The following is a 13428-nucleotide window of genomic DNA, read 5'->3' as shown; positions in this document are numbered from 1 at the left end:
AATTTCACTGTAACATTTAATTTTTTTGGAAAATTAATATTTGGAAATCTAAAATGTACTCTTTTTTTACTGACACACTAATGTAGAAGACAAAAAAACTAAAACTAAATCTATAGTAAAAAATCTAGGGTGCCTAAGACTTTTGCACAGTACTATAAACACTGGAGGACATGTTTATCAACTGCAAATACACACTGTGACCACTAGAGAGCATAGTAAGCAGTTAACTTTTATATTGGTAATTATATGAAATAAAAAAAGTCTAGTCTAAGAATAAACAGTTAGATCCAACAATATCCCCTTTAACTCTAAATCACACATTTAGAAATGAAAATTCACAGGAAGAAAAACTTATGGTAACTACAATAAGTATAAAATAATCAAAAACTAAGTTGAGAAATACCCAAGGGTATATATTCTTCAAAGTATTCACAGGATTATGTCATGGTCAGGCGGATCATTAGGCACACTTAAAGTAAGTTTGAACTATTCTATTAATGATCATCTTTAAGCAAGTAAAAAAGATATAAGTTATGAAAAGGCATATTGGCATGAATAATATGACTCATTATGAATAGCGGAAATTGGCAAAAAATGTAACAACTAATATTAGAATAAACTCCATAATGTCCAGAAGTTGTTGACTTGCTTGAAGTCTTCCGGCTGGTTAGTGATTTACTCCCTGTAGCCCAGCAGTGTAAGCACTAGATCAAGAGGTTACGAGCACGTTAACTTCACCATTTGCTGTCCTCGTCGGGTACCACTTTAGTTCATTTGCAGCAGTTGGCATGTTTCCACTTACTTTTGCCTTCTACCTTCGCCACTGAGTTAGTAATTAACAGCATTTCACATAAAGAACTTCCCATCAAGCTCCTAGTGATTCCTTAATCAGGAACACTTGCCAGGAATCAGGGTGTGTCCTCCTTCTGATGGATCATTCCAAGTGGTAGAAACCTGTTAAGAAGCAGACTGGACAGCTTGAGTTAATTTCACACAATAACTAAACTGTCTACCATAATGTGTACATCAGCTTCTTTGAGATTGAGGGCTCCCAGCAGTGACAAATATGTCCAAGGGATTGTATGTGCTGTGCCAGATAAGAAAGCAAAGTAGTAGGAGCTACCAGTCTATGACTAGCGTCACATCTCCATATTCCATCACTGTTTAACTTCCCACCATTCTTCATTTAGAATTACTTTTCCTGGCAGGTTCACTGCATATCTTCTTAGTAATTTTATTTCTTTTATTTCTTTTATTGCAGTTTTTGGAAGTTCACCCGCAAATGCATTTCCACGGTTTTCCATTGTAGTCATTTTGGAGTGGCTTTTACATTTTAGTACAGCAACTTCTGACTGCAGATCTACACCATTCATGAGTTCTTGTACGAGTTACCCAATCTTGATTGGAGGCCCTGCAGCCATAAGAAATCAAGAATCAGTGTAGTTATTAGCTCATCATTCTTCTCCCAACTTACAGGCTTCAATCAGAGTTTTCAGATTTGTCTGTTGAGCAGAGGTACCAGGAGCAATGCTTCCTGATGCTGGCACTTCAGTTCCAGAGACTATCAGATCTTCAGTTACAGTATCAGATCTTTAGCAGAGTAATAACCAACAGAACTCCATCAGTCTCCATGTTCTTGAGTTAAGACTGCCATCACATGTTTCTCATTGACATATAGGGTAAATGATTTACCCGTATTAGGAAATCTTAATGCAGATGCAATACACAATGTCACCCTTAAAGTTTGAAACACATTCATTTGTTCTTCATTAAGAGTCAAAGGGACATCTGAGAATTTACTGCCTTTCAACAGATTGTGTGGTTGAACAATAGTTGATGTATCTGCCACTAGCTTGTCAATATATTGATTAGCAGTGGTTTCATCTTCAGTCCTGTGTGCCTTCACTCCCTTGGTCTTTACTGGAGCAAGTTGCAACATAGCTTTTAATCTTGTTTCATCACGGTCATCCTCCGTTGAGTTGCTAGGAGTCACTGTAGAGTCCATGTCATGTCCATCCTATTATTCCTTGGCTTTCAGATGGTGTCACTGTGTCATGAGACTGTGGGTTGTGTTTCCCAGAGCAGAACGCCAGAAGTAGCGTCACTGGTCTTACCTCTAAATCACGAGCAGCCGTTCCTGGTTTTTCCTTTCCCTCAACAATTCTCTATATTTTATTGCATGCCTTCTTATTCTTAATAAACTTAACATTGCTGGTATTTTTTGTCCAGACTTTTCCATTAATTTTAATCAAACTGAATGTTTTATTCAGATAAGAGCTCTTAGTAGGTTTCATTACTTTGGCCAATGTTTTGATTTGATCTTAATTCCTATGCAATTTACATTATTTTGACTGTGATCTCAAATTATTAATAGATTGTAACTGAAATTTTAAGCATTCTCAGTGCTCCACTTGCTTGCACATATTTAAGTTTTTTGACAAACTCTACTGACTTGCACACATTAATTTTTTTTATCCATGCTCCGCTGCTTGTACGATTTAATATTTTTTGATGCTCTACCATCTTGTGTATTTAATCTGCACTCTAGCAGCTTGCACATTGCTCTACTGGACTTCCATATCATTTTTACAGATCTGTTTTTCTTCCAAATAGCCATGCAGTATTTTCTGATGTATTGAAGCCAGAACAAGTTTTTCTCTTAGACAAATTACATCAGATGAAGTTCTTAACTTCCTTGGTTGAGTGTTAAAAATTCCACCTTCTCTGTTATTATTCCAAGTCCTTAAACTTTGCAACCATTCTTCGCTGACCATGCCAACTATTGGGTTCTGATGTTTTAATCAGAAGTCAGGGAAGAGGCACAAACGTTGCTGCTTCATGATTGTTTTATAAAGTGCTAATAGAACAAGGAGAGTTGCAAACTGACTATGATAAAGGTCTACTGATTGAAGAGAAGGAAAGTCAAAAGATACGAGAGACAAACATGGTACTGACTTGTGGTCAGCAATTTTGATACCGACAGATAAGGAAAATTCCATTCAAACTTGTAGATAAGAGTCAACCAATGAGAAAGCTCTTATCTAAATAATACAGCACCAAGAAGCTTCCAGAACTTCCCAGAATTATACAAATATAATCACTAGGGGACACATTGAATAACTGCATATATGCACTGTGATCACTAGGCAGCATTTACTTGTATATAAGTAATAATATAAAATATACGTAGATAATTAATTGTTAAACTACAAAGGAAATAACAATTAAACAGTCTAATCTAAGAATAATCATTCAGATCCAATATACCTCAGTTGCAATCAAGTCACTGTTTTCAATCATATTGAGGACAATTTATCAGGTATATTACAATAGGGATGGCAAAAGACACCTTTACAAGAATGAAGAGTACACTGACCAACACTAAACTAGGCGTGACAACCTGCCTCAGAGCACTGAAATGTTACGTTTATCCAGTTATGTTATATGGCTCAGAATGTTGGACAATATCTAGTAACATGAGGAAATGCATTAAAGCAGCAGAGATGTGGTTTTGGAGGAGGATGCAAAGAATAACATGGACGAAATGAATATCTAACAAGGATGTCATGAACAGAGCAAGCACAAAAAGAGAAATAACGTATGAGATCATGAAAAGGCAATGTGACTTCATTGGCCATGTGATTAGGAGAGAGGAGTTAGAATGCACGGTAATTATGGGAAAGATTGAAGGGAAGAAAGCAAGAGGAAGACAAAGACAAATGATGATGGAGACAGCAGCCAGAGAACTGGAAATGAATACCAATGAATTGATTCACTTGACCCGAAACAGGAGTATGTGGGCCACGGCAGTCAATATGGCACCTGATGGTGATGATGATGATTACAATACTGAAGTGGTTTATGCATTACTTCCCAATATGTTAGCTAAACGTTGACATTTTGTACTGATGCAAAGCTGAACTAAATAAAAATGTTATTTCTTGAATTGCTCTCCTTACCATCTCATCAGCAAGTATACCATTAATTCCATTTTCATAAAGAGAAATCATCCAGTTCAATCCACGTATTTGATAATCTCTAAGGGTTCCTGATTTCACATCTAGAATTCAAAGAAAATTTGAAATGAAATGGTGGATTTTAATTCCTTTTTTACAAACTAGCAAATTCAGTGCAGCTTCCAGTAGATTAAAAAAACTTATATGATGATTAAGTCCATAAAGTAATGTGATTCCAGCAGCCCTCCGTCTCAAATGACTATAATAACACGCTATTTGGACTATAGAGCCAAAGAGCCCCATAATTTTCACAGGATTATTGGGATTTCAAATTTCTCTTGGCGATGTTTCGAGAAAAGTATAAAATAAGATTTCAAAATAATTACTGGCACGAGGACTAACCTTACTTCAACAGCTCTTTAGATAGGTATGCTCTGACCTTCGGCAAGGATTCTATTGAGTGGCAGTAACAATGAAAATAGTCTCCCATAAAATGACAATCATTACACCGTTACAGTCAAGAGAAAGCAAGAGAAGTACATGAATGGTACAATGTTCACCAGCTTTGAGAGCTGACAGCAATTTTATCTCCATTGAACAAACAAGTTGAAACCCGAGATGAGATTAATGGTATGAGAGTTCTCAACTTCCAGTTAGGGATTCAACATTTACAAGAGCATAAGAGACAGAAGTAAGAGTAGCCCTGACGTACTAGGCAATAAGATCATGACTGACGTTTTACATCAGTGCCGCTTCCCTTTTACAATCCCATATTACCCCCTCCCTTAATATCCAAAAAAACTATTTATTTCTCACTTTATAACACTCACTGACTGAGCCACTACCTTCTTGGGTAGAGAATTCCATCTTCGCTCTCCTGTGAGAGAAAACATTTCCTCTCATTTTGTCGTCAAAATTATTTTTTTCTTATTTTGACAACTGCTTCTAAAATCCCCAACCTGGACATCTTTCTTGTATCAAACTGGCCAAACTCACTAAGAATTTTATACATTTCAATAAGATTATACTGTGTATAGTCTTGCTATGACTCCAATATTCTATCATTTAGTCACATTGCAAAGGATTCTGATCTATAACCACTGAAACATTTTGAATAAAAAGAAAAATAACTTTAAGTATTTTAATAATATAGTAATTCCAAAGTTTGTGCTTTGTTTCAATGGACCTTAATATGTGTAGTGTATACAGCTCTCTGATCTGTAAGTGGTATATTCTCTGCAGTTAAAATGACATTGAATTTCACATATGGTCAAAAATTGATCATGTTACTGAAACAATTAACCCCATTTTGTTCAGCATAGAGATTTCACATACCTAAGCTTTAATATGTGAAAAGTATCTGAGGGAAAGTGTGGGGAGAATAAAAGAACATGGGATTAATGTAGAATTGACGGCAATGGATGTTTGATGGTCAGGTCAGTATTGAATCAGTGGGTCAAGGAAGCTGATTCTGTGTTGTACAAGTACCTAATAATTAATACTGGTCAATTATTTTACAAGGGCTCAGGCTAGATACTCATTATTTATGTTCAAATCATTTCCAAGAAAGACCTTCTGTTAAAATTTGAATAGTAAAGGCAGAATGAAGAAAATGACTGTAATTGGGCCAGGTTGTGTTTCACAGTATCAATGGCCACTGTAAATGCAATAGCACCACTCACAGGAACCAAAGGGTTTTGCAACTGCACAGTTAAATTTCTTTCAAACTGTTTTTCAAAAAACAGGATTTAATTCATTAGAAATATACTGTATAATGTTTGTAAAAGTAGATTCAATGCACAACCAAAAAAACTTACAACTCATTTATGAATATGTGATCCCTAAATCTAATAATACCACTCAGCAAATCATGGTCATACTTACAGGATGGTGATTCTTCAAATCGAACACACACATTCGATGCCTTTTTACTTTCAGAAAGCAGTTCTTCATCCTCCTCTTGTTCTGTACGCCGATGACGATTGCTTAAAGTCGGCAAGATCAGAATCAGCATAGAAAAGTAATGAATTTTAAAACTGTAACATTTATAATATATCAAGCAACACACATAAAAGTTGCTGGTGAACGCAGCAGGCCAGGCAGCATCTCTAGGAAGAGGTACAGTCGATGTTTCGGGCCGAGACCCTTCGTCAGGAGTAACTGAAATTTCAGTTAGTCCTGACAAAGGGTCTCGGCCCGAAACGTCGACTGTACCTCCTCCTAGAGATGCTGCCTGGCCTGCTGCGTTCACCAGCAACTTTTATGTGTGTTGCTTGAAATTCCAGCATCTGAAGATTTCCTCGTGTTTGCGTATAATATATCAATATATTTATAACCTGAGTATAGTAATGAAAAAACAAACGTGAAAAGTATAACCATACATGTGAAGTTTTAAGATGGTGGAGAAGTGTGATGAGTTGAGGGCTAGGTTGATGGTGATAAATCAAATGCCTAACACATGCAGTAAACCTTCACTCGACTTGCAGACTACTGGAAAACAGACATGAGTTTTGGAAAGTTTGATTTATAAATTCAAATTATTCATTGGAAGACGTAAACATGTTCATGTCTTGGATATATCAAATCCCTGCTTCAAAAATGTGGCGTCTATAGAAATCAGCTAGTACAGGTTTACTTTTTTTTAAAAAAGCTTTGATGCCTGTGTTTCCACACAGCCCAAATATCTCTCAGCTTCCATGATAATTGAATATTAAGGATATTATAACATACTCCATATGTTGACTGTTACTCAGCCGAAAATTTTCTGGCATTTCAATTCATTCCAAACCTTTTTTATTACGTAGACATATGTCAGTCTTCTGTACTAATGACTCCAGTAATTCAAGTAAAATAACTTAATTAAAATCAATGTCAAAAATTGGATTCATAGGTCCCATGGGACTATTCAAAAAGAGCACAACCTGGTCAACATTCTTCCCTAAATAAATAGCAGTGAAAAACAGATTAACTAGACAGACATTCAATTTGCTACTTGCTACCTGGTACACAACAGAATTATTGCCATCATTCATTTAAAGCAAATTACCACATATGTAACAATGGTAGCACTGGAGAGATGTAATGAGGCTTTTTTGTATTTTATTTCTCTAAACCTTTGCTTTCTAAATGATTCTTCAACTACTTGCTTTCTCTACCTTTCAATTACCTGTTCTTTAGAACTGAAGCTCTGATTTTTGTTCTGCCTCCATTTACTTGATTTTTCCTGTTTTAAAAACAGATATTCATTATCAGTTGTCGATGTTGTGGGACTGCAAATCAGTTCTTCATATTTCTCCACAGCATTGCATGCTGCCATACTCTTCCACTATTCAATGGCTAAATGAGAATGCTACCTCAAGATTTCAGACTTGGCTTCCATTGGCAATTTAAAATTTTCTTTCACACCACCTACCCTAACAGCAGTCTCTGACGAATAACAACAGGAACTTGGAGTAAAGCTGAATGTCTCAGGAAAAGACTGTTACAAAGCAACACTGCAGGAACAGAGTGACAGCAGAGAGTAACATGTGGGCACAGATCACAGCTGTTAGGTCCACTATTTTAAAAGAAATTAATTTCACTGAGTGGTTAATTTCACCAGATGGAAGATGTGATCTATACAAGACTGCTCTCCAATTTTAATTTCAGAGACAAACATCTTTAATCTTAGTTATGATTTTACAATGTAACTTGTCCATTTAAATTTAAAAATGAAACCCTGGGTAAAATGAAGCATTGTAATAGTGACACCTTGGAAATTTTCAGGAGGAATAACAGTTTTTTTTTCCAGCATTGGGTGTTATGATGGAAAAGGCAGGATGTTCAATACATGGCTTGATGCTGTCTCTGTCTCTGTAGTAACTAATTTGAAATCTAGTGTTTTTACTTAGCTCGGGTGATGTGCAAATAAGCCTCAGGTTTCATGATAATTGCATATTAAGGAATTAGTACATACTCCATATGTTGACTGTTGCTCATCTGAAATCTTCTCTGAGATTTTAATTCATCCAATACCCTTTTTTTAAATTATATAGACATATGTCAGTCATCTATACTAATGATTACAGTAAATCAAGTAAAATAACAATTAAAATCAATGTCAAAAATTGCATTCATAGGTCCCATGGGACTATTCAAAAACAGCACAACCTGGTCAACATTCTTCCCTAAATCAATAGCACTGAAAAACAGATTAACTAGACAGACATTCAACTTGTTACTTGGTACTTGTTACCTGGTACACAACAAAATTATTGCCTTCATTCATTTAAGCCAAATTACCATATTTGTAACAATAGAAGCACTGGAGGGATGTAATGTGGCATTCTCTTTTTGCATTTTATTTCTCTAAACCTTTGTTTTTTTTGAACAAATACTTGCTTTCTCTACCTTTCAATTACCTGTCTTTAGAACTGCAGTTCTGATTTTTGTTCTGCCTACATTTACTTGATTTTTCCTGTTTAACAATTCAATATTTATTACCAGTTGTCGATCTTGTGGGGCTGCAAGTCAGTTCTTCATATTGCTCCACAACATTGCATGCTGCCATACTCTTCCACTATTCAATAGCTAAATGAGAATGCTACTTCAAGACTTCAGTCTTGGCTTCCATTGGCAATTTCAAAATTTCTTTCACACCGCCTACAGCAGCCTCTGACTAATAATTAACAACAGGAACCTGGAATAAAGCTGAATGTCTCAGGAAAAGACTGCTATTTTGCAACACTGCAGGAACAGAGTAACAGCAGAGAGGAATATGTGGGTGCAGATCACAACTGTAAGGTCCACTACCTTAAAATAAATTAATGTCACCAGATGGAAGATGTTCAAAGCAGTGTCTGATGCTTTCTATTATTGTATAGTAAATAATTAGGTCCACAACTCAAAGCAGAATGATGGATCATTGTTCTAGATAACTAAAACACATTTGCAAAGACTTACCATTGGACACCAACGAATTTACATGGTCCCAGAAACTCTCTATTTGTCTAATCTGGTAGTATGTATACCCCTATCATCCATCCCTCCTGTTTGGTCAGTCCTCATCTACTCAGGTTTCTGCTGTGCCACCTTGCTTACATTGTACGATGAGAACAAACCAATCAAGAGGGACAGACAATAGGGGTATAAATACCACCATACTAGACATGCCCAGGCATCATCATTGATGAAAATGGCAGAATGTGTCATTGAAACGTCGGTTAAAATCGATATCCGTGCCCAGCTGGAAGCTCAAGAAGAGTTTATTTGCCATATACACTGGGAAAGCAGTAGATCCTTTTTTTTTATTCTCTACTTGGCTCATTCTATAATTCTGCTTTTCCAGGCAATCACTTAAATTCCATGCTCCCTTCAAGCTTAATGGGTATACTGAAACATTTATTACAGTACTGCATAATACCTAAAAAGTGTACTAAACCTGTGTTGCAACATGAATTGTCCAGAAAATCTGCCACTCTGACACTAACAAATTCCAAAGCATGCTAAGTAAAAATTTTACTGATTGTTCAAAAGAAAATCCTAACATAACTAAAATGCAACTTATTTTATGAATGCAGAACAAATTTAAAAGTCCTTCACAGCTTTTCCAACACCTGCTTGTATTCATGCTACACACAAAGCTAAATAAACCATAACAATATACTGAAAGGCTCACATCCAACATTATATGATGAGGAAAGATTTACAGAATTATAATAATAGGTTATAGAGTTATATAGCACAGAGACAGGCTCTTTGGCCCAACTCATTAATATTGACAAGGATGCCTACCTGCGCTAGTCCCATTTGCTTGTGTTTGGCCAATATCCCTCTAAATCAGGAATTCCCAACCTGAGGTCAACAGACCCTGTTAGTGGCAGGGGTCCATGGCATAAAGAAGGTTGGGAACCCCTGCGCTAAATCCTTCCTATCCATATACCTGTCTACATAAAACCTTTCTCAATGTTGCAACTGAAATTGTTCCTGCCTTTCCTCTGGCAGTTCATTCCATATACCAATAAACACAAGAGATTTTGGAGAGGCTGGAAAATGCTAGAGGTACTCAACAGATCATGCCTAATGAAAGGTCTCCGTCCAAATAAAGAAAAGATGGGGGGTGGGGACACAGTAGCGTAGCAATCAGCATAATGCCATTTTAGAACCAGCAACCTGGATTCAATTCTTCCACCCACTGTAAGGAGTTTGTATGTTCACCTTTTGACTGTGTGGGTTTCCTCCCACCTTCCAAAAACATAGGGGTGAGCAGGTTAATTGGTTACATTGGTGTAATTGGGCAGTGCAGGTTCGTTGGGCCGAAAGGGGCGTTACCATGCAGTAATCACTCAATAAATAAATAAATAAACAAGATAAAACCAGCACCAATACTCCTCATCCCTTTTATAAGAAACAATCTGCTCAAAGAACTCAGTGGGTCAAGCAGCAATTATAGGAGGAAAGAAATTGATGATAGTTCAGGTTCTGATGCAGGGTTCCGACCCAAAATATGGACAACTCCTTTCCTCCTATAGTTGCTGTCTGACTTTCTAAGTGCATCCGGCAGATTGTCTGTTGTTTCATGTTCCATAATTTGCTGAGGGACACATCATCTTGAGTCTCTCTTCTCATCTTTTCTCATTTCAGATCTTACTGGGCTCGACTGAAATATACACCAGATTCACGACTAATTGAAAAGTAAAATGATAACTTGACTTTTTAGCTACCATTCATCAGATTCAGGAAGTTAATAAACCCTTTTCTGTGAAAATAAAATTTAAAGTTAAGAATCACTTGATCATTATAGGTTCTAAATATTTATGACAAGTAAATCTGAGGTTGGGTTGATTGGTGCTCATACTGACTTGCTCTTGAAAAACTATTAAGAGACGAAAAGTGTTTGATAACACACAGATTCTGTCATATTTTAAAAAGACATTAGAAAGGTCAAAGTTTTTTTTAAATGCTATGGTTTTGAATGTTGCTTACTCTCCAACTGAAAGCAGTGATTGCTTTTCATCCAGTTTTGTTCGAGGCCTTCCCAGTTTCAACTTTAGTGGAGATGATGGAGCTTTCTGAGCAGCTGGTTGGATAAAATGTGCAAAAAGCTCAGTCTGTTTTAAAAGAAATTCAAATCTTTTGGTTCGGTCCATTTTCTGAAAAAAAAATTCACAAGATAATTTGCAACTAGAACTTGATTCTTGGCATTTCGAGTAAATTCTTCTTTGATACAATGGAACTTCCATTTCCACCACAAACAAGATGCTTCCCTCTTAAAAACATCCAGTATTTGTCTTTAGTTATGAAGTCTATGTTACCCAGATACACAGAAGAAACCACATTTATATGTACATCATTCATCACCTTTGAAAGTAGGTTCAAAAAGCAACCAGTCCATTTCATCAAGACTAAATTATAGCATTTATAATAAAATTAGTTGAATATTTCCAGTTAGTTTTAACACACTGATGCACTGGCAGGTCTGGAAAGACTAGCTAAATTTGGTGTTGAGTGTGCTTTTGGATTTCCATGCCCATGCATTAGAGTATAAAAGTAAAAAAGGTGTTAAGGCCAGATGTGACTACCTTAAACCCACCACAACATCCTGAGTATTTCTTCATATCTTGCACCTGAGAGCACTCAGCTAGTAGTCATTCACATGAGACTGTGAGTTTTAATTAATAAAGCAGGATTTGTTAATTTTATTGCTTCCACTTTTTTTCGCCATTTGCTCTTAACATGCCTTAATGCATTTACAAATTAATTTATTTTCAATTTTTATTTATTCCGAACATTTTATTTACATAAATTTCAACTGGTTTTATGTCCCTGATTACCAGCCTTATAAGGCTACCAGGGCCTTTTCAAGTGGTGGGACCTGAGGATGAGATATCTTGAGGGCTAGGATGACTGCAGCTACAAGGACCCTTGTGATTGGGAAGATGAACATTAGGATCACATCAACAAGAAGTAACACGCAGTCTTAATCACTGGGAAAAGTACTCATATGGTATCTGCTACTGTTGTTTCATCATAGTTATTGAAATTGCCAGCAAATTAAAACCAACAACCACAGGGCCAGCATTTTGGAAACAACTTCATATATATTAAATAACTCGACAGGTGTGATTTGAACAATATGATGAAAGGAGAGGAGCACAAACTTCACATCTAGTTTAGGTCTGAAATAAACAGTTCTCCAATCCAGCAAACAATTAACCTGCTTCCAGAAAACAGGTCGTTCTTTTAAGTTTGGCTTTGAGATGCATTAGATCTTTTTTTTCCCTCTAGAAGGACAGGTCCCCAGGGCAAAGAAAACCAGCAGCTAAAAGAAAGTGAGGATTGTTGTACCATACTGCACCTTTATAACATTATGAGTAACAACATATTCAAGGTATATGCAAAAATCAAGTCCCAGACTACCTATTGCCCACCCACTCTCTACAAACTGCTGCCCTCTTGTTCTCCACAATCCTCCACTCCAATCCAATCACTTTGTGCCTTGATCTCTCCTGGCAATCTCAGCTATCTCACTGTGCCCCAACTGATTTCACAAAACAACCCTTCTACTTTCGTCCCCACTTGACTTCTGCTCCTTGGGCCTCACTCACTGACCAATATGTCTCTCAATATCAATGAAAAAACTGGAAAGAGGATCTCAAAAATGATATATAGCAACTCTCAGTAACATTCTGTTGAACCTAGGTTACACCCAAAGTTAAAACTACCCCTACCTCTATAGATACTGGCCCAATGACTCACACAGATTTTATCCTAGAAAAACTCTGATAAATGATTTGCAGTAATTAGTACACATAAAATACAGGCGTTACTGTTTTAGATCGTCCAATCAATTCTTACCATCTTCTCTTCGTATTCCGGATCCATATCAGTTCCAGTATTTGAACTTTTTGGAGGTTGTTTATTTTGCAAAATAAAGCTCTGAAAGTTAAAAACAAAACAAAATCAGCAATGACCACAGGTTCTTTAACTTAAAAAGTTCACCAAAGCCTTTCCACATCTCAATGTTTCCATTAGTCATCAAGATAGTCATGTCTGCAAATATATCACAAGAAAGATAAGTGAGGCCTCCTCTATGGGCTCCATATGCTGGTAATAACCAATATCTTACTATGGATTGCAACTAGTTTTGTCTGATTTTATGCCAGATTCTTTCATTTTGGTCAGAAAATTTCCATAGGGTTATATCTATATTTATACCAATGGCCTGCATTCTATTACCTGCAAATTTTAACAATATTTTAATGGCTCTCTCTCTTCAGAAACTGACTCCAATCCTTTTGAAACCAGTGGTGTCACCTCCTCAAAACACCCATTTCCAACCATTCGGCGCTTACAAACTACCAGTTTATGTTCCTCTGCCATCTTTTTCCTCAACAGCATTTTGAATCTCTCCTTTCAGTTTTCAGCCCAAGCTACAGCACAGTAACATTGTTCACTGAGATCATGAATGAGTCCTCTGTTGTCATGATGCACT

At 36.5% G+C, this 13428-nt stretch overlaps 1 protein-coding gene across 5 annotated transcripts in view; it reads right to left on the bottom strand.

The window, feature by feature from the left end:
• The window catches only part of LOC140204259 (SWI/SNF-related matrix-associated actin-dependent regulator of chromatin subfamily A member 5-like), a 172593-nt gene that overhangs the window by 57056 nt on the left and 102109 nt on the right, over window positions 1-13428 (bottom strand). For all 5 annotated transcript variants that reach the window (XM_072270828.1, XM_072270824.1, XM_072270826.1 and 2 more), the window contains 4 exons: window positions 12792-12872; window positions 10920-11086; window positions 5841-5941; window positions 3960-4060 (listed from right to left, as the gene is read on the bottom strand). In XM_072270828.1, coding sequence (XP_072126929.1) covers window positions 3960-4060; window positions 5841-5941; window positions 10920-11086; window positions 12792-12818 — 396 coding nt within the window. In that variant the 5' untranslated portion in view covers window positions 12819-12872. The remainder of the gene's footprint in view (window positions 1-3959; window positions 4061-5840; window positions 5942-10919; window positions 11087-12791; window positions 12873-13428) is intronic.

The sequence above is a fragment of the Mobula birostris genome, chromosome 10 (genome assembly GCF_030028105.1).
Source record: "Mobula birostris isolate sMobBir1 chromosome 10, sMobBir1.hap1, whole genome shotgun sequence".
NCBI classification, from domain to species: Eukaryota; Metazoa; Chordata; class Chondrichthyes; order Myliobatiformes; family Myliobatidae; genus Mobula; species Mobula birostris.
Note: the sequence above shows the minus strand (reverse complement) of the source record. Positions and strands in the feature narration are given on the sequence as shown.